The sequence below is a fragment of the Lissotriton helveticus genome, chromosome 3_1 (assembly GCF_964261635.1).
Source record: "Lissotriton helveticus chromosome 3_1, aLisHel1.1, whole genome shotgun sequence".
Taxonomy (NCBI): Eukaryota; Metazoa; Chordata; class Amphibia; order Caudata; family Salamandridae; genus Lissotriton; species Lissotriton helveticus.
This window is the reverse complement of record NC_136061.1, coordinates 1314958750-1314983063: the sequence shown is the minus strand read 5'-3', so window position 1 is coordinate 1314983063 and position 24314 is coordinate 1314958750. Positions and strand designations below refer to the sequence as shown.

The 24314-nt window shown below is 46.0% G+C and overlaps 1 protein-coding gene across 6 annotated transcripts in view; it reads right to left on the bottom strand.

Moving 5' to 3' along the window:
- The window catches only part of PRDM10 (PR/SET domain 10), a 1331210-nt gene that overhangs the window by 81952 nt on the left and 1224944 nt on the right, over nt 1-24314 (bottom strand). For all 6 annotated transcript variants that reach the window (XM_078681965.1, XM_078681964.1, XM_078681969.1 and 3 more), the window contains one exon: nt 5305-5411. In XM_078681965.1, coding sequence (XP_078538091.1) covers nt 5305-5411 — 107 coding nt within the window. The remainder of the gene's footprint in view (nt 1-5304; nt 5412-24314) is intronic.

The window sequence follows — 24314 nt, the reverse complement described above, 5'->3', positions numbered from 1 at the left end:
CTCATCCTAGAGGAGCCCTCATTGTAAATTATAATAACTACTTCTAGCATCCCAAATAGCTGAATATGTAATTATGCGGATAGTTTGGGTAGAAGTAATAATTTCATTCTTTATGATTTGCTTTGTTTGTATCTTCAATAGGGATCAAGTCAGTTGAGCAATCCAGTGAGTTGCAGAACTCTCCTTCTAACTGGCAAGAAGGGAATTGGAATTTGCATCCCTCAATTCTGTAGAAGAAGAAGTACAGATCTTCTAACCAACAGCATCCATCCATTTGTTTCCCTCTTGAGGAGGAACGGAGGAGGTGAAAACAAAGACTGTTTACTGTTTCCGACAACACAAAAGGGAATGTCACAAAGACATCTCACAGAAAAAAGGCACAAGAATCATGATGTCAGTGTTTCTTTTTCATGGCACACACCCAACGGTCTAATTCCACTGGTGGCTACCTTGGGGCCTACCTATACTAGTTTTGAAGATTAATGTGTTATAGACAGGTTGATGCTTTGATTTTAAGTCTTTTGGCAGGTCTCTTGGAAAACTCATAAAAGTTGAGGATGTCATCCAAGGTGTTTGTGAGCAGGCAAGCCCAGTATTTTGGCTCAATATAATTGCTCTTGCAAGAGAAAGAAGAAGATACAAATGTATCCTTTCTTGTTCCAGAATCATGTAAGGAATGAGATCTGATTAGTCTCTCTGACCTTCTGTCGTTAGTGCAATTGAAAAGGCTTTCTTTGCTCTTCTGTCTTTTGAGGGTCTTCTGTAAACTGAGAATGCCTATGCTTTCTGGACTTATCCAGCTGCAACGGTGGCAGAAGATGGAGGCATAGGTAGGCTGGTTGAGGAGCCAGCATCAAAACTGGAAGAGTGAGCAATGAAATGAGCAATGATGATTCTGGAGAAGTTGAATTTTCTTGAGCTGCAAGGAGTCATCTGCCACAGAAATGGGTGCAAGCCCCACAGAAGACAGCACCTCCAGTGGGGGACAGCTGTTAAGGCCAGATGTACAATTTTTTTTGCGAGGGGAAATGGTAAATCGGCCTGTTTGCAACTGCAAAATAGGTCTGTGCAATGTACAAACCCTATTTTGCAAGTTGATAACCTATTACCGACTCGCAAAACAGGGTTTGTAACTCGCTATTAGGAAGGGGCATGCCAAGGGCGTCCCTTCCTAAATAGGGAGTAGAAACGTCTATGTACACACTTGCAGTTTACCACCTATTTCAAAAAGCCACTCGCAAACAGCAAGGGGTCCCTTTGTGACTGGCAGCGAAACTATTTTTAAGAGCAGGCAGTGGTTCCACGGACCACTGCCCGCTCCTAAAAAATGAAGCAGAAATGTTAAATTTTTCTTTTTAAAATGTATCACGTTTTTCCTTTAAGAAAAATGGGCTGCATTTTTTTTAACGGCTTAATTATAAAAGCAGTCACATTCCCCCATTGGGAATTGCAAACAGTGTTTAAGACACTGTTGTACATTCCATTTTGCGAGTCAAAAACAATGCAATTTGTGACTCGCACAATGGAAGGATCGTACATCTGGCCCTTAATGATGTACCTCCAGGGCCTAGCCCTGGCAGTCAAAGGGCGTGAGGGAGTTTCAGTTCTTTACTCCAAAGCACTCACGTTTTACCAGACCACAACAGAGAAGATCATCTCAACATAATACAAGTATTTCTTCAAACCCTCCACATTGAATTCCTCGAATTGAAGTGGCGAGAATACAAATGCCTCACAGTTGAGAGCCTTAAAAGGGACCGGGAAACAAATAATGTGAGGAATGGCCTGATGATGCCAGGGTAGGGGGTTCAGAACAGTTCACACTTAGGGCAGAAGAGGAGGATGGTGCCTCCCTTGCAAGATTGGAGTAGCGAGCCTGCAATGCTGTTTGACCAACTTCTCGTGTTGAGTACTGGGGCATACCCCCTCTCTGTATCTGAACCTTTTTACACTTCTTGATGGGATAAAAGCCCAGAAGGCAGATTACACATACATAAAGCACATCCTTCCAGGACCACTTTTCCATAAGACCACCACATGTAAGAGCCAGCAAGCATGGTGGCTCAGAAAATGTGAGGAGAAAATCAGCAAAACGACAGTCCCCACAAGAAAAAGTAGAAAACAGAAAGTGTCATTAAACGCCAAGTGGAGGCAAAAATGGCAGTGAAATCAAAGTTTTCAGTCACAAATAGGCTTAAGAAAGGTATTAATGTTCAATAGTGGTTCTCAATCAGCTGGTAAAATCAAACTGATTCACTGGCCCTGCACTACATTATCAGAAGGTTGGCAGCTTTCAGAATTCTTAATTCTGCAACCTCAGATGGCCACTGTATACATAGAGCTATTAAGAGTCTACATTTCCCCTTTACTTGTAAGCTCTTAAAACAGTAGTTAAGAAGGCAAAGTCCCCTGCATGGACATATGACAGATGTGCATACCTGCAGCAGGTGTCCCAGTTGCATGGATATCTAGGTGCCTGTTGCTGTTTTTTGGTCATGGGCTAACAGGGATCATGGATGTGCACCATGACCTAGGCCTATGTCATTCTAATACTGTCTTTTAAGACTGGGAGGGGGCGCACCAATAACTATTCTCGTAATGGTAAGGGCTACAGCCCTTACCAAGTGCTAAGTGCTGCGAGGGCGGTGGGGGCTGAATATCCGTGTTGTGTTTAGTAGCGATCAGTAGTGTGAACAGGCCTATTCATAAGTAAATAAATAAATAAATAAATAAATACCTGTATCACAGGAGTGGTGCCTACTGGCCCACTCATGCAAAGTTCCCCTTCTATGCACTTAATTCACCTTTGGCCTACTCTGTGATTGTGTGTAGCACCGTACAAGTGATACTTAAGTGTGTGCATGCTAGAATGTATGTGTGCCTGCGCATGGTACATAACATTGAGGCCTGTGGGTTCCAATTTAGAAGCCAAGGATCTGGATAGGCTAGCTGTGGTGAGGACTGCAACCCCCAGACAGGAGAAGCGGATTGCTGACATTCTTGAGGGCTGCGATGGGACCACATTGAATGAAGAAAGGGAACTGAGCTTCCTCTGGGCACATCAACAGTTTCTTTCATTAAGAAACAGTTACTGGTCAGTGGGGCCTGGGCTCATTGTCAAGGAGATGGTGAGTCTTATAAGGCTGGCACTGAAGGACCTGGGAATCATGAAAGAGGGGAAAGTTTAGGCCTTTGAACCTTGATCAGCATATTTCAGAAGAAGCTGACAGCCAGGCGTGATCCAGGGCTACTCTCTTGGCCTGTGTTGTGGGTCAACCAAAATTGGAGCCACGCCTGCTTTGGTAGATTGTCCCTTTGACGAAGGACATGGCAGAGGAGAGGGCACTTGAAATAAGGTGACACCCACAAAAGGAATATAAAAAACCCAGACGCCAAATCACATCAGTGTCTGGATTTTGACTGTAAAAGTGGGAGCATGATCCCCGTAAGTCGTTCAACAGTACAGCTCATCAGGAGGGAAGATCAACAAGACTTCTAGATGCTGGAACCAGGACTAGGGATCAGCGTCTGTTAAACTACCTGACAGTTAAGGAGCCATCACTAAGGAAGTGGAGACCATTTGCCCTGACCCTGGAGCACAAGCCTTTTGCATCATCAGACCCTGTGAGGAGGAGAATGCCTGGAGTGAGTGTGACCCTACACGGATCCTGCCAAGTGGGTCCCAGTGAATGAAGTGTGAGATGCCTGGTCTAGCTTGGATGGCTGCTACAGTGCGGGTCGCCTGTCGGATCTAAAAAATCTTGGCCTGTCGCCCCTTGTGAGAGCTGAGATTGGGGCCCCTCATGTACCAGAACGTGGCCACCGTGAATTTAGGGCCCTCGCCCTTTCAAGAGCTGCAGTCAGCATCCTCTGTGTGACAGGAGGCAGCCATCGTGAAGCTAGGGTCTTCGCCCTGTTGAGTGGTTACGTTGGCCACACCTGTGTACCAGGAAGAGGCCCCTGAGAAGCTAGGGCCATTATCTGTGTGCATGCTGAAGTTGGCAACCGTGAAGCTAGGGGCATCAATAGGTCAGTCGCCTGGGTGCGCTAACCACCATGAAGAAAAGGACATCACCCATGTGCGAGCTGAAACAGTCTATCTCCATTTGCGAGGAGGGGGCCTCTGTTAAATCAGGGCTGTTGCCCTGGATCATCGTGGCACATATGCTGTAATGAAAACATACCGATTGCAACAGGAGCAGAGAGAGGACGTCTGACACCAACAAAGGCTGCCCAAAAACTGAGAAGGCCCAACATGTCATCAGGAAATGACCCCGGGAGGTCACGGGTCCTCAGCAATGGACAACCGGAGCCAGCAAATAAGTACCCTGTTCCTCCTGTGCTTGGCAGCTGCAGTAAGACTGTTCTAGGCTGTTATGCCTGCTGGGGACTTGCACAAACTTAGCACCTAACACTGACTCTGAAGGCGAAACGTAGACATGATTGTGTCGGGACTAGCCAGGGCCTCATCTGGAAGTCGCCTCCTTTATTAAATGTGGAATAATTAACCCCACTAGAAGGGAAGGAGGGACTTGTGAATTACGCCCAGGACAATGCTTGTGCACCAACCTTAAGAGACTGTGGGGATTATTCAGTGCTTTGTTTGTATACTTTGTGTGTTTACATTTAAATGCTTCCTTTTTTCATACAAGCAATTATTTTACTAGACAATCATCTTACTGCTGTCACTGTTTGTACTTTGAGTTTCGCACCTGTGTATGCCTTACAGTTACCTCCTCTTCAAAGAGCTTTGGACTACTCAACCCTCTACCACAGAGAGTCAGCTGTTGGGTGGTAATTGTCCCAGTTACTTAGCACTCATAGTAGGTCAGGACCCGGGACAGCAGGAGTAAAAAGTCACAGCACCTATGGTTGGGCCCAGTAACCCCTGCTGTTTTTTCAGTCAAATGTAAGTTGTCTTCTATTTGGCTGAATGGATGTAGTTTTCACAACGAAAAAATTTGAAACGTTGCCAATTATAGACATGTTTTCTTTAAGTACTTTTTAAAAATAAAATAGATATTTAAAAAAGTGTTATGGTGATCCAACACTTGCATGGAGATGTTCTACTATTTATGGATACCAGAGATACTTCCATGATAAAGAACTTAGCTTTTCCAAATAAGCTCTTCTAGAAAGTGCAGGAATTCCCCAATTTTCTGATTAAAATATTCAAAATCTGTTAGTATCTGTAGCACTACAGAGCAGGATCGCTCCTAGGAATAAACGCTTCTCATGCACCCCTACAGAACATAATAAAATATTTAATTTGTGGTGATCACAAAGTGCAGATTTCCACCCTACCTGAGTGACTGGTTTCATCTGACCTGTGCTGACAGGAGCACCCATTGGTGCCTCTGTGATCACAAACTGGCCCGGAGGTATGGTCATCATTTGAATCTCTGGAGTTGCTACAAAGAATGAAGAAAAACATAACAAACAGATATTAACTGGATTCTAACTGAAACATTAGCATCACTACTTTTGGCGAGTACAGGCAGCAAAACAGGTTATGGCTCCACACTTTTGGCATACGATATAGATGTGTTTGGTAGAGAATTTTACACAGTCTGGAGAGCATCTGGAACACTGCAGGGTTTTTTCCAGCCTGCCAACTATAGCTATCGGTACCAGAGGCGGTCCACAATTTTCCCCTCATTGTGATAATATGACATTGGTCATTGGGGACATCCTTTACCCAAGCTATTTAGCTCTGTCCAAAGAAACAATCTTTTCCAGGCCCTTAAGCATGTTAGTTCTCTTTTAGGTCTATAAAGATGTCCAAAAACATGGCCTGTGCCTGTCCCACATCTGGTGGAGTTTAAACAAAATGTAAAGATCAGAATTTAGGGGGAAGCAAGAAGGGATAACACAAAACAAGCCTAAACGGGGGTGTTGGGGTTATATAAACACATACAAAATACCCAAAAAAGAGAATAATTACATGCAAGTATCAACAGTTCTCTAATTTGAGGTATTAACGTTTCTCTTAGGCAGAATGGAAATGTTTAGTTTTTTTTTTTTTTTTTTTTTTTTTTTTTTTTGGTAGACCTTTATTGTACATTATACAGTTACACAGCGGTGTGCCTACAACCCACTGATAGGGCCGGCCGCAATCAGAGCACCACAGAGTAGACAGGGCGAGCAATACATCGTGTCAGTTCAGTTTAAACGCATATGCAATGAATGCTAAGCCCGTGAAGGCACCACAAATGTTCCAGAAACGTTGTCCAAGGTGCACTATCAATTCCGGCCGTATAGCCCTTATGTGATCTCGGTCTTTTCCCATTTTTGTAGAACTAAAGGTAACCAACATCCAACCCCAACACCCACCCTCCCTTCTCCATCCTGGTCCTAACGAAGATACCAAATCAAGTCAGTGTGTGGAACATATGTCAACCGGTTCAACAGGGTACAGAAAGTATATGAACGAGTTGGGCAATATCTCACAGTTTCTGTTTCAGCACACACATTAGTACGGAGCAACAAGGGCCAGCAAATTTCCGACTTCACTCAGGGCAAAGGCGAGAGTCCCAGGTGGCATCTCCAGTCATGCATCCCACATAGTAGGGACGTCTCACACAGAGTGTGGCCGCATTCTTTCAGACTCCTGGACCCCCCTCGGCATCTCAACTGTCTCATTCCTTTCGCTATCCGAGTCATCCAATGACAGCACGTAGAGCGTAAACGGCCCCCACACATCCTTCGGACGTGATCTCTCTGGCAGCCCCTCATAATAGCAATGCAATTGGTCTCTACAGTAGGCCATGTCTTTCAGCCACAGCTGTACATCAGGCGCCCGTCTCCCCCCCCAACCAACCGCAACTCTTCTTTTAGCCAACTGCAAAGCCAGGACCACAAGCCGTCTCGATTGGGCTGGTACCCCAGAAGCGATGCCCAAGAGGCAGAGACGCACATCCAATTGTACCTCGCTAGAGATCATAACAGTCAGTCTTTCGGTTACCTCCTTCCAAAAATCATACACACGCGGACAACCCCATGCCAGGTGTATAAAATCGGCGTCGTCAGCTCCACATCGAACACATTGGGCACCAGCCCGGAGCCCATATCTGACCAGCTGGACCGGTGTGTAATACCATTGGTGCAGAAATTTAAAGTGCAGAAGTCGAAAGTTGCCATTAATCACGCACCCCCCAGTCATGCTACAGCATTCTTCCCATTCATCATCGCTCAGAGGGTCTGGAAGGCTCCTATCCCAGCGCGCCCTGGCCAAGACCGCCCCTCCTCCCTCATCCTCCTGCGCAGCCTTATAAAGTCTAGAGAGCAATTTAGTTCTATCTTTGGCTGTGTAGAGCAGCTGTAATGCCCCAAGCGTCGCCGGTTCCGCCGGATATGATGGAAATAAATCTCGTACTGCTGCCCTCAATCGTGCATAAACAAAGGTAGCCATAGTGGCGTTGGTGGGGCCTGCTGTCATGTCTCGTAAAGAAAGAAAGGACGCCCCTGGGAAGAGATCCCCCATGGTCTGAACTCCAACTTCCCTCAAAACCTGTAATCCCCCGGGTTCACTGGTCACTGAAATATCGGAGTGGTACAACAGAGGCATAGCCGGAGCATATAGTGGCAATCTGGCAGCTCGTCTACCAAGTTCCTCCCAGGCGGATGCCGTGCGCCGCACAGTATCGATCTCCCCTTTCTCAAATATCGAATGTTTGTTAGTTATCATCGCCCTAAGCGGATACGGCAAGACTGCACTAGCTTCAAGCGCCACATGTGGTGTATACGGCGGAGCCTGTATCCAATAACTAGCAAATTGCGCTTGCGCGCATAGATAGTACAGCTTCATGTCCGGTAAGGCGAACCCACCCAGTGCATGCGGCTTGATCATGACGTCCCAGTTCACACGTGGTTTCTTGCCGGCCCAGGTGAGCGAGATCAGAAGAGACTTCAGTCTCGCGAAAAAATGCGACTTCATCTGTACAGGGATATTTACGAATAGATAAAGAAACTTCGGCAGAACCACCATTTTAATTAAAGAGGTGCGATCGGCAAGCGTTAGAGGGAGCCGAGTCCATCTCGCCACCTGATCCTCCAACTTAGATATGGCGACCCCGTAGTTAGCCCTTATGACCTCCTGGCAATCCCTATGTACCCAGACACCCAGATAGCGAACTGACTCCGTTGCCCACTCCAGAGGGAATTCCAGCGGTATCTGGCTAGTCGCATCCGTGAGTGGGAGTATCACCGATTTGTCCCAATTGATAGTCAACCCGGAGTGCCGACCAAACTTAATGAATTCTCGGAGCAGATTTTCGAGATGAAGCCCCGGGTCTCTCACATATAGGACCATGTCGTCCGCATACATCGACACTGCCAGCGTTCTGAGGGGGAATTTTAACGTTGCTTCCGCGTATCTTTGCCGCAGAATACAGGCCAAAGGTTCCATCATGATGGCAAATAGTAGCGGCGATAGAGGACACCCCTGCCTTGTCCCCCTCTGGATCGGGAACGACGAGGAGACATGCCCGTTGACCCTGACTCTCGCAGTCGGCGCAGTGTACAACAGAGCAATGAGGGAAGTGAAGAAAAAAGGCACCCCCATCCGGTGAAGGACAGTTATCATATATTTCCATGCCACCGAATCGAAGGCCTTAGCCGCATCCAACAGGACTGCAGCTGCAGGGAGGTCCGGCTTAAGCAGGTGTAATACGGCGAAAAGGGTCCGCAGATTATGCGACGTGGACCTGAGAGGGATGAATCCTGATTGGTCCGGTAGTACCATGACCGGCAGGAGGAGACGCAGTCTTGTAGCCAAGACTTTGGCAATGATTTTGACATCCGTATTCATAAGCGATAGGGGACGATATGAATCGCATTTATCTGGTGGTTTCCCGGGTTTGGGCAGTGCCACCAAGAGCGCCTCTCTCATGGTCGCTGGGAGTCGCCCGCGCTCAATCGCCTCCTCCAAGACCTGTGCCAGCTGCGGAATCAGGATATCAGCATATTTTTTATAAAATTCGGATGGCAGGCCATCCGTGCCGGCTGCCTTCCCATTCGGAAGCGCCGCAATAGCATCCCTAAACTCAGCCTCCGTAATATGTTGCATTAGGAATTCTTGCTGACCTCTGGAGAGCCACACCAAGGCAACACCCTCTAGGTAACGGTTCACCTCCTCCTCATCAGCCGTGTCCCCTCGCTCATAGAGTTGCGCATAATGCTTCGAGAAGCAGGCCAAGATGCCTTCAGTATTAGTCACTACTTCCCCTTGGTCCTCGATCTCTTGTACCGTGCAGTGACGCGCCCACGGCTCTCTGATGCGATCCGCCAGTCCCTTTCCCGGCCTGCCCCCTTCTCCATAGTATCTAGCAGTAGCATGTTTAGCCATGAATTTCACCTCTTGCTCCGCCAACTCATTGTACTCAGTGACCTTCAGCCTTATATCTGCAAGTATCGTGCCCTCCGCACCCTCTTCCAACCGTCGCTCAAGTGATAATAACTCCCTCTCTAGCCTGGACATGGAGTCCCTGATGGACGTGAGTACCCCTGATCGTAAACCTATACATGCACCTCTCACCGTCACCTTAAAGGCCTCCCACACCGTACCTATCTCTTCAACAGACCCAACGTTATTAACAAAGAAATCCTCCACTATCTGCCCCAGGCGTTCGGAAAGCACCTGATCGGTCAAGATCCCGGGAGAGAGTCTCCAAGTGAAAGGGGGCGGAGCATGCGATGGGATCCGCAATACCAGTGTAGTAGGTGCATGATCTGATATAGTGCGAGGCAGATGAGCAGCTTCCACCACCCATCCACTCACATCCCTAGTCACCAGCCAGAAGTCCAGTCTCGACCACGTGTCGTGCGCCGATGTGTAACAAGTACCCACTCTCACAGTCGGATTTCGCAGTCTCCATACATCCAGCAATTGCAACCCAGCCATACCTTCGCACACCGCTTCCGCCGCCCTCTTGTGCACAACAGGTCTATCATGTTTCTTGTCCAGCTCCGAATCCAGCGTGACATTCCAATCCCCCCCGCATACGATAGCTGACGGAGCAAGCATATAAAGTTTGTTCCAGAGCATAACATAGAAATCAGGATCGTCAACATTTGGACCATATACATTAAGCAAAGTAATCAGCGTACCACACAATTTGCCCTGCACAATAATAAACCTTCCTTCCTGGTCTATTTCCTCATGTACCACTTCAAAGGGTATATTTCTCTTGATCAAAATCATCACCCCCCGAGCATAGGAAGAGTACTTAGTGGCCAAGCGCACCCCCGCCCATTGTCTGCCCACCATTTCAGCCGCCCTGCCCTGAAGGTGTGTTTCCTGCAGGAACACCACTTGTGCGCCATGTCGATTCAAAAATGCAAGCATTTGTCTTGTCTTTTGCGGCCTATTAAGACCCCGTACATTCCAAGTTACGCATGTGATCTTGCCTCCCCTATCCATATCTCCCGTTCTGTAAGCCGCCCAAAAGCCAGTAGAGCAGCCCCCCTGTCCACCCCGAGGGCCTCACCTCTGCACCCCGCAAACCACGAGCAACAGGAATATCTTCATTGAGAAGGCCGACCCCCATACAATGGATTCGAACATACATTACCAGCATCACAGATCCCTCATCCCAGACCAGAAAAGAAAACAATCCCCCAACATCCCTCAAATCCCCGTCCCCCATCCCACCACCCACTTCAGCGCACCCAATTTGCCAAAGCCATCCCAAAACCCAACACCGCCCAACCCTCAACGAGTCAACCAACAGTGTGTGGGGATCTCCCATATCGGGGGGCGTAGAGGCACACTTCCCCCGCCAAGAAGTGACGGGAGCGTGGACCACTCTAAATAAGAACACCTCCAACCTTGCAACCCTGATATCGTAAGCAAAACACCCAGCGGTAAGGCAAACATTTGCAGTATATTGCCAGAAAAACCCCGGACTCGGCCACAACCAGCAGCGCTATAAACATAACCAAGAGCACAGGCAGCCCCATTATCAGTCCCCCCCCGTGCCCACCGCCCGAGCAAGCTTTCAGTCTTGTGCAGTGGGGACCGAGCCAGCAAACCGTATGTCCACAGCAGATGTAAAAATGCCACCCGCCAGCTCCTCCCTCATTCCGCAATATACATGTTCTCGCTCTGAGATTCTCCAGGCCTCAGTGGGTCGCTCAACATTGTTAGAAAATAAGCAGATGACAGACCGCAGGGGAGATCTCAGCACAGCGCCCCGCAGCAGCGCCCCTGTCGCAGTCATTCAGTCCAGACACAGCTCACGCGGCCTCTTCCAGCCCCTCGTCCTCAGCCACCTGTCTCCCGTCCGGTTCCTTGGCGCGCTTTTTCAATTTTTTGGCGTAGTCCATTGCTGCTTTGGGGGAGGAGAAGATCTTGTTGTCCGACGGTGGCCCTATCCTCAGGCGCGCAGGATACAACATGGCGTACACAACGTCATTGGTCCTCAGCAGTTGTTTCACCGGGGCGAATTCTTTACGGGCTGTTTGCACCGCCATGGTGAAGTCGGGGTAGAACTCTAGCCTGTTGCCCTGATATTCAATGGCCCCTTTCTCCCTGGCGAGCCGAAGTATAGTGTCCCTGTCCCTATAGTTCAGAATTCTGGCTACTATCGGCCGCGGTGGAGCCCCAGGTGGCGGACGTTTGGCCAGCGAACGATGGGCGCGCTCCACTATAAAGACTCTAGACAACTGATCTGCTCCAAATATGTCAATGAGCATCCTTTCCATATAGTCCTCCATGCGTCCTACATTCGTGGATTCCGGCAGGCCCGTGACCCTCACGTTATTCCTCCTGGACCTCCCTTCCAACTCCTCGTTCTTCGCCTGTATGACCGCCAGCACCCTCTCCATGCTGAATACTTTAGATGAGACAGTGGCCAGGCCGTCCTCCGTGGCAGAGACTCTCTGCTCCACCTCCCCCATGCGCTCATTTTGGCGGTCAAATTGCGTCGCCATTTGATCGAGACGGTGATTGACTGACTCCATGGTGCCCTCGATGGATTGTAGGGTTTTCTGCATGGCTACTAACGTGGATTCCAGATTCGGGGCGCCCCCCTCGGCCCCCCCCTGGTCAGCGTCCACCGGAGCCTGGGAGGACGAGAGTGCAGTTTTTTTTGCCTCGAATGTGATTTTCGGCTGGCTTCTGTCTGTTCGGCCCATGGTCGCAGAGCACTCAGCACTACCAAGTACACAAGTTAGCAGATCACACGTGCCAGCCGAGTGGGTCCGTTGCAACTATCAGGCGGGCTCCGCAGCTTCAGCCCACTGTAATGTACCTGTCCGAAGGTCTGGCAAGGTCACCACTCCCAACAGGAACCAGCACCCCAATCGAGTCTAGATACTCTCAACGCTCCCCTCCAAAGCAGCGGGTCACTGCACCCCACTCAGGGACCGATAGCCCGAAGCCTGCTGCATGGAAAAGTGAATTGGCGGGCTCCCCATAGATCTCTCAAGCATCCAACATGGCCATGGAAGGTATCCGTGTAAAGGCGGCCAAACTAGCGCCCATTTGTTGTCCAGGGTACAGGCGCTGCATTCAGTGGTGGCCCCTCTCCGCTTTACTGCTCCGCCTGCCCCCTTCCCCTGCCCCCACCGAAAGCGGCTCGCGCGGCGCGGCCTCGGCAGGCCCAGCGCCACCTCCGCAGCCCCGGGCTTGCGTAGCGCCCCGCCCCACTCACCAACTCCGGCGGAGCCGGGTCCAGGCCGCTCTCTGCTCCGGCGCTTCTCCGGTGACACACCTAGGGTCGGCTCCGCTCCGCCCCGCATCCGCCGGTGCCAGTCCCCGTCTCCGCCGGCCGGCAGCGTCAGGATCCAGCGGGTGCCCAAGTCAGCCAGCAGCGGCAATCCGGGTCCACGAGGCGCGAGCGTTGCAGGCGGCAGGTTCCCGGCTCGCTGCGCTCCTCTCCAATCGCACTCAGGACAGCCTCAGATTCCGGCTAAAGGGTATGCAGCAGGCCCCCGATGTCAGCGGGGCCCCCCCAGCTCTATTACAGGGTGCAGGTTGCGAAGTAAGCAGGATAAATGAACGGATATTGTGTGGTCCTGACAGAGCCTCACGCAAGTGCGGCCATCTTGTCCGGCGCCCTCTAGCGCCCCCCCCGGAAATGTTTAGTTAAAGATTATAATGCCTGGGAAAATAGAGAAAAAATCACCAACAGGACTGAGGATAATGCAAATTAGGTTGTCATCTTAAAGTTATGCTCTGAAGTCAGTGTCAAAAAAGATGTTTTCTGCTTGCAAATTTTAAAAAGGGAGATAATGCCAAAGAAGGAAGCCTAATCATTCCTATAACATTTCTTTTGAGAACCTAGGCATCATTAATTGGTTTTCTCGTACCAAAATTAATACACTCCACAATCCATCTTAAACTGTCTGACGTGCATAAACTCTTCCATGTAAATGTACAACATGACATAGCAAAAGAGCTACAGCTAACTTCAATGTTCAGAGGCAGAATGGTCGGAGACAAAACTGTCAATATCGGAGGGAGTCAGAAATGAGTCAGTTAGGCTCAGTGAATGTAAATTTTAATGCTATATTCTGCGCAGGGCCTTGGCCAAGGCCGTTGGCATAAATGTCAGTCACTTGTGTAGTGGTTCTTATAGGTGAATCAGATCTATTAACCAATGACTAGGCCTCTTTGGTTATATTAAAAGTATTCTTGTCTTCACATAACTAAACTTCATGACACCATCCACTGCTTAATGTTTGCAGGTGGCTGCATGGGGTAGGCACCTGCCCTCATTTTCGGGGACTTGGACTTACTTTTCATCAGACATTGATCCACACCAAGAGAACAGACAACCAGAAAAGGGAGAACAAAGATTAAAGTGAAAGACAGGAAAATAGTGACAAAAGAAGATAGCATGGATGAAAAAGAACCTTAAAGAGTGAGGTAAAGGCCAGGCATTGCAGGGTGGTGTAAGGAAGAGACATAAGGCGAGATCAAATGTAGGAAGCCTAGCCAATCAACAACCCTGTCATTCAGCAACACAGGCAGCAGACTTCTAGGAAGCCTTTGAGGTCTTGGACTTAATTATTTTCATGACAAACTAAACTGATCTATATTAAGGTATTGAAGGATAGGTGTGAAGGTAAGGTCCTTAGTAGCTGATCAATGCATAATTTCCTTAGCTGTGGGAAATGCCACAGTATTGTCATTTTACATTCTCTGAGGTAGTGATCTATTTATGTTTTCCACATTCAATGAAAATTTGGCTGGATCATTGCCCATGATGACGCATTTATGGGTTTCTGAGATGATTCTACTTAATTAATTCAGCTATTTGTTTGCACTCCCAATAAATCAATAGCCATGAGGTTGATGCTGTGCCTTGTTAGCCAAAGGCATGTGGGTTGAGCTTCCATTGATATAGCACACATGAGAATAACTCCATTTGTTCAGTTGGTACCTGGCCATGGTGTTGTCCATCTGAATCAGCATTGAGTTAACCTTCAATGATGGTTTGAGGGTTTTCTGGGCCAAGTAAACTAACCTACGGTCCCTTATGTCCCTAATCACCAGCAAGGCTTGTGGCAATGCAGGGCAAGGTAGGTTCTCCAGGAGCCCCCCTAGTAGCCAAATTATCTGAAAGGGTTCCTCTAATCTCTTTCTATTATGGCGCCTCTTGTGACCCTTCTGGGTGCGAAGAGGAAAGATGACGGCCAATTCCTTTGAGGTCAGACTGAATTTACTAAAATAGCCCCCTTCAATCGCCACACATGTAGGTATGGCTATAATGTTTTGAGTGCAGTACTTTGCCTTTTTCAGTGTGAGAGGAGGTATCGGCAGAGTGGAAATGGAGGGCAAACACAGAGGCAAAGTAGATCTTAATACCATACCCTCTGAGTCCTGTCAAATGCAACATCAAATGCACATTGTCCTTCACAAGCATCTTCATAACCTCGGGTATTACAGGAATGGTTGAATATGCATTATGCAGACCAAAGTTCCATCTCAAGAAAAATGCATCCTTCAGGGCCCTGAACAACAGACCTGCAAGCAGCAAAATGCTGGATAATGAGCATTGCCCAGAAGGCACACTGCAGAGGATGAAGAATGACTAATCAATCTTCAGATGGAGGCACTAATTGCGATAATCAAGATGACACATGCTCAGGTCATCCACCCTGTCACATGCAGAAAAACTTCATGAGTTTTGGCCAAGAACCACTACCTCATGTTTCCAGGCATCAGAGATGAGAACTCCCATGGCAGTTATATTGTGCATGAGGACTTGAGCGGCTTGATTACAGAGAGCAGAAAAACCAAGAAGGCCAACTGAATCGCCTGAAGCTTGAAGTTTGATGCAGAACCTGTGCTCCACAGTGGATCTCCGACTCGCCAAAGAGGCTAGATTCAGCCAACCTCACAACCAGGACAGCTGCTGGCAGCAGAAGCAAAGGTTTGCCAAAGGTCACAGAGCTTTGCTCCTCCCACCAATGCAGGTACATGAACATTTCCATAAAAATCGCAATATTGTCTCACAGAATCTGCAGTCTTAGACCTTCTGTAAATGGAGGCACTGCTGAAGAACTAGGAAGTGCAACTGGGAAAGGGCGATAAGCAGTAAGCAAGAGGTGTGGGGTCCTAGGAGCTGCATGGCCCCCACCCGAAACATCATTATCATAACCTGAATGTCCCAGATGTAGATGTGTTGTGCATGAGGACGTACCATCAACTCAGCTGTCTCCAACACTGCCCCAATGAAGAGTAGAGACAGATGGGCATACATTGGAACTTTAGATGCTGCTATATAGGCGGTATGACACCAGCTCAGGTGAGCCTGCCTTCAATAGCAAATCAGCGAGGTACAAAAACAGACATATCATGACTAGGTCAGCCTCACCGACAATTGACCTACATAAAGACCAAAGGGGTTGATCTAAGACTGAGGGGCAGCTCTGAAAACTGCTAGTGAGTGGAACCCATCAGAAGAGCAGACACTTCCTATATGACTGCAGAAAATACACATTTTGCAGATCAAGCAACACCATCAAGGCAACAGATCCTAAGTCCTCCAGGAATTGAGCAAGGATACCATCTTGAACTTCTTGTTGGGATACCAGTGCAGGATACGATGATTCTAAATGGGTCAAGGCCCATGTCCTTCATGGGGACAAAAAAGTAGCTGGAGTAATATCCTTGGTCTATTTTCACCTAAAGCACCAACACTATGGCCCTCTCGCTAAAAAAATGACTTGCCCCGTATTCAACGGGGCAAGATGGCGCCTGCACGTCAGGCGTGTTTGTGAGGGCTCCGTTTGGGCGTTCTAACCAGAGCTGTATCTAAGCTTTTGGCGGTGATTTTGCTATCGCTAAGACTGCGCTTTCAGTTACTAGCGCTTTGCTGAAGTTTTGGACGAGGTATGGCTGCAGTTTATGGTGTTTACAGCGCTGCACAGCTTTCCAGAGGAGCTTCGGTCCGTGTATCACGGTTCCCGTGCTAGAGGGGAGAGACGTCCGCTGTGTCAGCAGACGTGGATGCGAATGCAGGGCGTTGCATCAGCGGCAGTCTGTGGTTTTGGCTTCGGACCGCGTTTCACGGTGTAGACAGGCGCTTGAAGAAGCTTTTTGGCCGAGGTACGGTTGAAGTCTGCTGCACAGCCTGCACAGCCTGCTTGAGGAGCTCCGGTCCAGTTTCCATGCTAGAGGGGAGAGACGCCCGCTTTTGCCCCAGACGCTGACATGAATCAAGGGTGAAGGATTGGCGGCGCCCTGGACATTTGAACACCGCTCCAGTCCGTGTTTTACGATCTTGTGTCTGTGCATTTGCGGTAGACGACCGCTTTCAGACCACTGGCGTCTCTGGTGGCGTTTCAGGTCCCTCGCTGGGTTTTTGGAGGAGCTTGGCGCTGTACTCTGTATGCCAGGTCCAGGCATAGAAGGTATAGAAGGACAGCCTATTCTCTTATCCTGGCGTGGACTCAGCTGAAAGCAGTGTTATCCATTTGATACCAATACTTAAGGAGCTGATGAGAAAACCCCGGTCTGGGAAAAACAGCATTAAAAAACCCAAGTAAGACTGACTTCTAATTTTGTAAAGTTGTCGAAAGGGGATTTTCTCGAATGGTGTAAAGGGATATAAAAGACTTTCAAGTTATAAAGAGATTATAAAGAGACTAGTGACTAGTGCTTTCTAGCTGAGAGTCAAATCCATATAAACTTGCGCAATATAAGGAACTGTATAAGGAACTGCTTGCAACATGGCTCCTAAAACTGCGCGCGGTGGCAAAACCAGACCTAGTGGCGAAAATCAGATCGGGACTCGTGCTGCTTTAGCGGCAAAATCAAAGCAGGATACTACCAATAATGACCTTGATATAAGCCAAATAGGCGCTCCAAAAATCCCACAAATGTTCAATTCTAAGGGAAAAGCAGCATCAATAAGTTCTAAAACGCAGACCGATAGAGTTTTGAGCGTAAAAGATATGGCTATCGACGACCTGGGAGGGTCACATCTGGATAATGATCATGATAAGACTTTGGTGGAGGCACTTGAGCTGCTAGTAGCATCTCCGGCAGCTACCTCAAATACGCCAAATATTCTAATTATTCCACCCACACTTGACTCCCCTCTCACACTGCCCAAAAACTAATGATGACGGGAGGGAGGTTGAAGGTGATGTGGAATTTGATCCATCCCGAGTTGAGGGGGCAGAATGTGATGGCGACCCCATTAGCAGTAAAGATAGTGAATTTTATTCACTCTCAGAGCATTCCGAAGGGTCCGATCTAGAAGAAGAGGATTTAGAGGATGATCTTGAAAACACAAGTAAGGAAACACCTGACATCTCTACAGCCGCTGTGCAAGCAGATAGAACCTGGAGCGAGGAAACCTCTGATGGAGACCCAACTATAATAGACCAAGATCTAGATCAGGATCTAGTAGACTCTACTCAATTAACTAACCCTAGCCCTGGCCGTTCTAATCAAACACCAATAGATATTATATTGAAAGCCATCTCAGAACAACGACTGGAGGCAAAATCTGAGCACTTAAAAACGCATAATGCTTGCAAAAAACTCCAGAACACCGTGCGACGCTTAGTAAAATCATGTAATGACTTTACAGATAGGATGGTGGAAGCAGAAGGACGCATATCCTCACTAGAGGACCAAGTAACTCACATTAAAACCAGTCTCGACGAGTCCAAGGGGCAGAAAGAAGACGTGAATTCTAAAGTGACCGATTTGGAAAATAGACTTCGTCGTAATAATCTGCGAGTTTTGGGTGTTCCAGAAGGAAGCGAGGGACAAGATGTACGACAGTTTGTGGTGGAACTTTTCGAAGAAGCCTTTCCCGATGTTAAAAACTGGCAATGGTCTCAGGAGATCCAGAGAGCACATCGCTTTCATTTCCGAAAACAAACACGGAACACCCAAACTAGGCAATACCCTCGAGCTATTTTGATATCCCTGAATAACTTCCTGGCAAGACAAAAATTATATGATCTTGCAAGGCCAGATAAGAAACGTTCTGGGAAGGGTATAGAGTTTTTTGTGCGTCCTGATTATTGCCATACTACGGTAGAGAATCGTTGGAGAATGCGTCAACTGATTGATCCTTTTCAAAAAAAGGGCGCTCAAGCTTTCCTGTTGCAACCATGTACTTTAAAGATTGTATATAAGGGACAAAACAGATTTTCACCGCAGAAGCTCTAGCAAAAGCGTATCTGAACACACTAGCATGAGGAGAATGATCTGATTTCTAGATATCAGTTTTTTGTGTGGAAAAACTCATGCTTTTCTATTGTTTTAGAGTTATGGTTACGCCCAAACACTTGTGGTGTTCTCACATACATCACCGGGGCAATAGGCCCCTTTGCCTTAATGTTGGGGGAGGGTCACTGGGGGGGGGATGGTGCGTGGGGGTTTGGGTGGGATGGACACAGGGGGTGTGCTGGGGAAAAAAAAGGGGGAAAAAATTCAGTCAAGGTCATAGAATATTGTGTTGAAATAAATTGCCTTTTTTTCGCTGATGTAATGGTACAATGTTATAATGTAATTTTTGCAATGAATCTAAGTAGCTGTCATGGCGAGCTGTAATTTTCGAATGTGTTCATTTAATGTATGTGGCCTTAATAACGTGCATGAACGCAAGCGTGTGATGCATGAAATACGCCTAATACAACCTGATATAATATGCATTCAAGAGACGCATATACCGTGGGTAAAAAGACAAGTTCTAAATGATCTTGGGTTTAGTGTGTTGGCTTCCTCTCAACAATCGACCATGAATAGAGGCGTGGCAATATTGGGACGACTATCTGTAATCGCAACTGGGAAAACTAAAGTAGATAGCTTAGGACGTTGGGCAATCGCGGAATGTGTTATAAGTAATGTCGCTACTACAATCTGTACAGTATATGGCTCCAATGTTGATGACGCTGCAGTGATAGAATATCTAAATGTAGAATTAGCTCTTTGGAGTACACCATTATTTTTACTGGGGGACTTCAATATTCATGGGGAGTTGAATATTTGGAATCCAAAATTTATTAGATATAAAGGCAGGAAACCTAAGGTATTTAAGGCATTACGTCAACTTCTATACCAGCATGGCTTGATTGATGGATGGCCTGTTGCAAACCCGAGCGATCCTGGCTTTACTTTCTTTTCTTCTCCGCACAAGAAGTTTGTGCGAATAGATTATATCTTCATACCAAGACACATGGCACAAGGATCTTGTATGGTAGTCAAACCACGCATCACATCAGATCATGCTCCAATTGTTATAGATATACCTGTACTTAATACCCAACGAATGCAAAGATCTTTCACTTTTAATAAGAAACTTTTATTGGATGAAATATATGTGAAACAAGTAACAGTTTGGGCCCAGCAATACTTTGAGCTTAACAGAGGCTCTACATCTTATGCAATGGTATGGGACTGCTTCAAGGCAGGATTACGTGGCGAAACATGCAGCTATGGCTGGAGCTTGCAACAGAAAAAGAAAAATATAATGACACAACTAATACAAGAATTAATAAATGCAGAACAAGATCTAATGCATGACATTAGACTACATCGAGATAGCGAAACTTCTCAAGATAAAGTTGCGAAGCACAAAGCCATGATAAACGGGGTTTGGAGCCAGGATATAGCACAGCAATATAAGACTTTTCGTGCAGAAAGATACGAATATGGGGAAAATGTGGGTAGATGTTTAGCTCAAAGAATGCGGGGGAGACAGTCTACACAGCGTATAATCTCAATAGAAAATAATCAGGGCATCCTAATTGAGTCATCCGAAGGGATTCTACAGGTTTTTTATGAGTATTATACAAATCTTTATACTCAAGAAAATCTTTTACCTAATCAATTTGATCAATATATAGATAAACTTGAACTGTCACAACTAGACTCAGCACTGCAGGAACAACTAGAGCTCCCAATTACAATTGAGGAACTAGAGACTTCTTTGAAAGAACTGGCTCTCGGGAAAGCTTGTGGCCCTGATAAACTTCCGCTAGAAATTTATCAAATACTATTCCCCATAATTAAGAATGATATCCTTGCAACATTGTTAGAAGCCCAAAATGGATATCCGCCGCCATCATGGGAAAATTCAAGCATAGTTATATTTCGTAAAAAAAGATAAACCTTCGCACTTACCTGGGTCATACCGCCCTATTTCACTCATAAATGCTGATGCGAAATTATATTCTAAAATTTTTGCCAATCGACTAAGCCAAATTGTTCCAAGTTTAGTCTCTGAACAACAGCACGGCTTTCTCCCAGGTCGCGGTACGATCAATCATATACACCGGGTTATTGCAACTTTAGATTATGCTACTGCAGATCATTTGGACGTTGGGTTGGTGTTTTTAGACGCAGAGAAAGCGTTCGATCGCGTTTCATGGGTATTTTTATGGGCGATCTTGGAGAAAATGGGATTTGGACGACGGTTTATATCTGCTTTACAAATTATGTACAGACATCCGAGGGCAAAGATATGTATTTCGGGGCAAGAGTCAATGGCAGTTAAAATCCCGCGGGGTACACGGCAGGGGTGTCCCTGCTCACCTCTTCTATTTGCCATGTATGTAGAACCACTGCTAAAGGCACTAATGTCATCCCAACATATACAATCCATGGTCTTGCCCGGAGGTAATATACGTATATTAGCTTACGCTGATGATATTGCAGTAATAACATCTGACCCGGAATCTGTATTAACTGAAATAGAGAATTTAACTCGAGAATTTGGCAATGTGTCAGGGTACAAACTTAATATCCAGAAGACACAGGTTGTATGCTCAGCAGGATTATGTACCAATGACAGTAGAGTCACTCTAGAGGCCAAATATTTAGGCATTAAAATTAGACTGTTACCTCAACAGTTAGTTATGGGAAATTGGTCAGATATACTAATATCAGTTAAAAGTCAATTAGAGAAAATTGAATGTTTACATTTATCATTGGTTGGGAGACGCAATGCCTTAAAAATGACTATCTTACCGAAAATTCTATATTATTTTCGAGCAATACCATTGGAGATATCCAAATTACAATTGAGCAAATTGCAGTCTATAACTGATCGCTTTCTATGGGGTTGGAAGTCCTCGCGGAGAGCATCTAAATATATGATATTACCAATTTTAAGTGGGGGTTGGGGAGTTCCGAACTTTGCATTATATTATTTGGCATGTTTAATGCAAAATATTAAATATTTTTCAATAGGTGGAACTCCACCTACATTTGAAAGCCCAGATATCTATTCTCTCTTACTTGGCCCACAATCTCGGCAAATGCTGCTCCGGTTCTTAGAACCAAGCTACTATAAAAGAACTAGATTTAAACTCATAATGTCCGCCTTTAAAGGATGGCGAGCTATACGGAAGCTTATTTCATTAAGACGTATTAATTTTTATACTCCATGTAATTCTATAGAATTGCTTCCATTGATATTTAGGGACCGTATTATGGGTTTATGGCGGGAAAAAGGTATAACAACCATTGGCGATATGGCTAAAAATGGTACATTTGCAGTATTTCTGGAACTAAAAGAAGAGTATAATCTCTCCCAACATGATTTTTTTAAGTTTCTGCAAATACGGAATTTTATCTTTACACATCCAAATATTGTACCACTCTGCCATAATGAATTCATGGAAATACTTAAAAAACCAACACGCATAGGGATTATATATAACTATCTGTTAAATTTACAGCAGGATGATATGGAACAGCAGGAATTAAAATGGTGTACGAGACTAGGCACATCTGTAGTACCTTTCCACGAATCAATATGCATGGCCGATAAAATTATTTTATCTGCCAATTTATATTCACAACATTATAAAACTTTATCATACACCACTTAAAATGTCAAAATGGAGCAGTCGCAATAATGGGAAATGCTATAGAAGCCAATGTGATTTAGCAGATATTATGCATATTTTTTCAGGCTGCCCTATATTAAAACCGTTTTTTGTATCCATAGAAATCTTACTAGCACATATCACAAAATGCGATATAAAAATCTCAAGAGAGATGATTATTTTTGGTTTATCAAATGATAACGAAGTGTTTTTAGGTTATCAAGAAAATAGATATATCATATTCATGGCCATGGCTGTAGCTCGCCTTTGCATATCATCAATGTGGCTAAAGCCTGAAGCACCTACATATGAAATGTGGAGAGCAAAGTTTTATAATATCTTTTATTTAGAATTCAATTTATATCGCATCAAATCGATTGTGAAAAAGCGTAGAGGGTACAAAATCTGGAAGACTTTGATAGAATATTTGGATTACCAGTGATCATTATTCCTGCTATCAAAAGGAGATAATTTGTATAGCAGTTATCTATTTTATGTTAAAATAATGTTTACTGCTTATATGTCTATATTATTTATCCTGAAAATGTAAATCTTAACATGCTGTTTTGGATATGATATAATCTCCTTGTATGTTTATTTTCTGGTATATATGGCTTTGAACTGAATCAATAAAAAAAAATAAAAAAAAAATAAATAAAAAAAATGACAGCACCGTCTTGACGAACATTTGAGCTTGATGGCCAATGTGGTGGAGCAAACTTGAGGAAAGTGAGGATCAATCTCTTCAAAAGAAAAAGATGTAACCATTATCCACAACTTGTATAACATATATCACTCCATAAGATGTTTGTGCTTGCCTTTGGGGAAACAATAGGGGTTTTGAAGCTGGGGTAGAAGAGGAGGAAGCATAGGACTATTGTTGCTGGTTATGCTTGCCCACAGCACTACCTTGGTCCCTGAAATCAAGACAAAACTGTTGCAACTGCTGAACAGTCTGGGGGAGATGCCACTAATAAGGATGCCCCCTTGCAAATCAAAGGAACTTCCAGTATTTCTGGTAGAATTTACACTACATAAGTTGTTAATTTGAGCCAGTAGCTTCCGGTGCTTGGTAATGGCGCTTATTATAGCATGCTCCATGGTGGCGTTGTTTGTCGAATTTTGTGATGAAGACAACATCAGTTGTTTGATAATTCTATATACAATAAAAATGACTAATACCTGCATAAAAGAATAGCTTGGACGGCAGATATTAGTCATGTTGTTTGTATAAAAAGTCTGAACTGTTATTGGTAGAAATGACATTTGCAATGGGTGGTGCCAACTGCAGTGGTCTCCTGACAAGGTCCTTGGCACTTATTCAATTACAAATTAAGTACTGCACCACAAAGATGCCAATCCCAGAAACATGCTGTGGCATGGTTCTGGTTGAATGCGCTCCGGCTCTGAATCTGCCTTCAGCCGAAACAACACAACAACACATCCATCAGGTTTACCTGGATGTCCCCCAAAAAACCCAGGAGAAGCAGCCAGACATGGTGATAAATGGCCATGTTTGTAGTACTACTCTGGGCTCTTGGTGGAGGGGCACATGCAGCATATAGCTTTGAATGTGGACGATCTCCTCATGTTCCTACCGGACTCTGAAGACGCCCTTCGGGGAGCGAGGGAATTGTTGGAGACCTTGGGGAGGGTGGCAGGACTCCGGGTGAACTGGACCAAGTTGTGTTTGTTCCCCACCAGGCCGGACAGGATAGACTAACAGAGTGCAGGGGACTTCCCGTGGGAATAACGTTGTTTACCATACTTGGGGACTCAGATTTACTATGCTCATGACGACCTTTTGGAGTGCAATGTGGGGCGAGCGGTGCACGGAGCAAAACCCCGTTTTGATTTTTGGCGGGCTCTTCCTCTATCCGTTGCAGGTAGGGTTGCCTTGGTGAAGATGGCCATCCTGCCCAGATTTGTCTATTACTTTGGGACGATCCCCCTATGGATCCCGGGTAAGCTCTTTGCCCAGCCTAATACGTTGATTACAGGATTTCTAT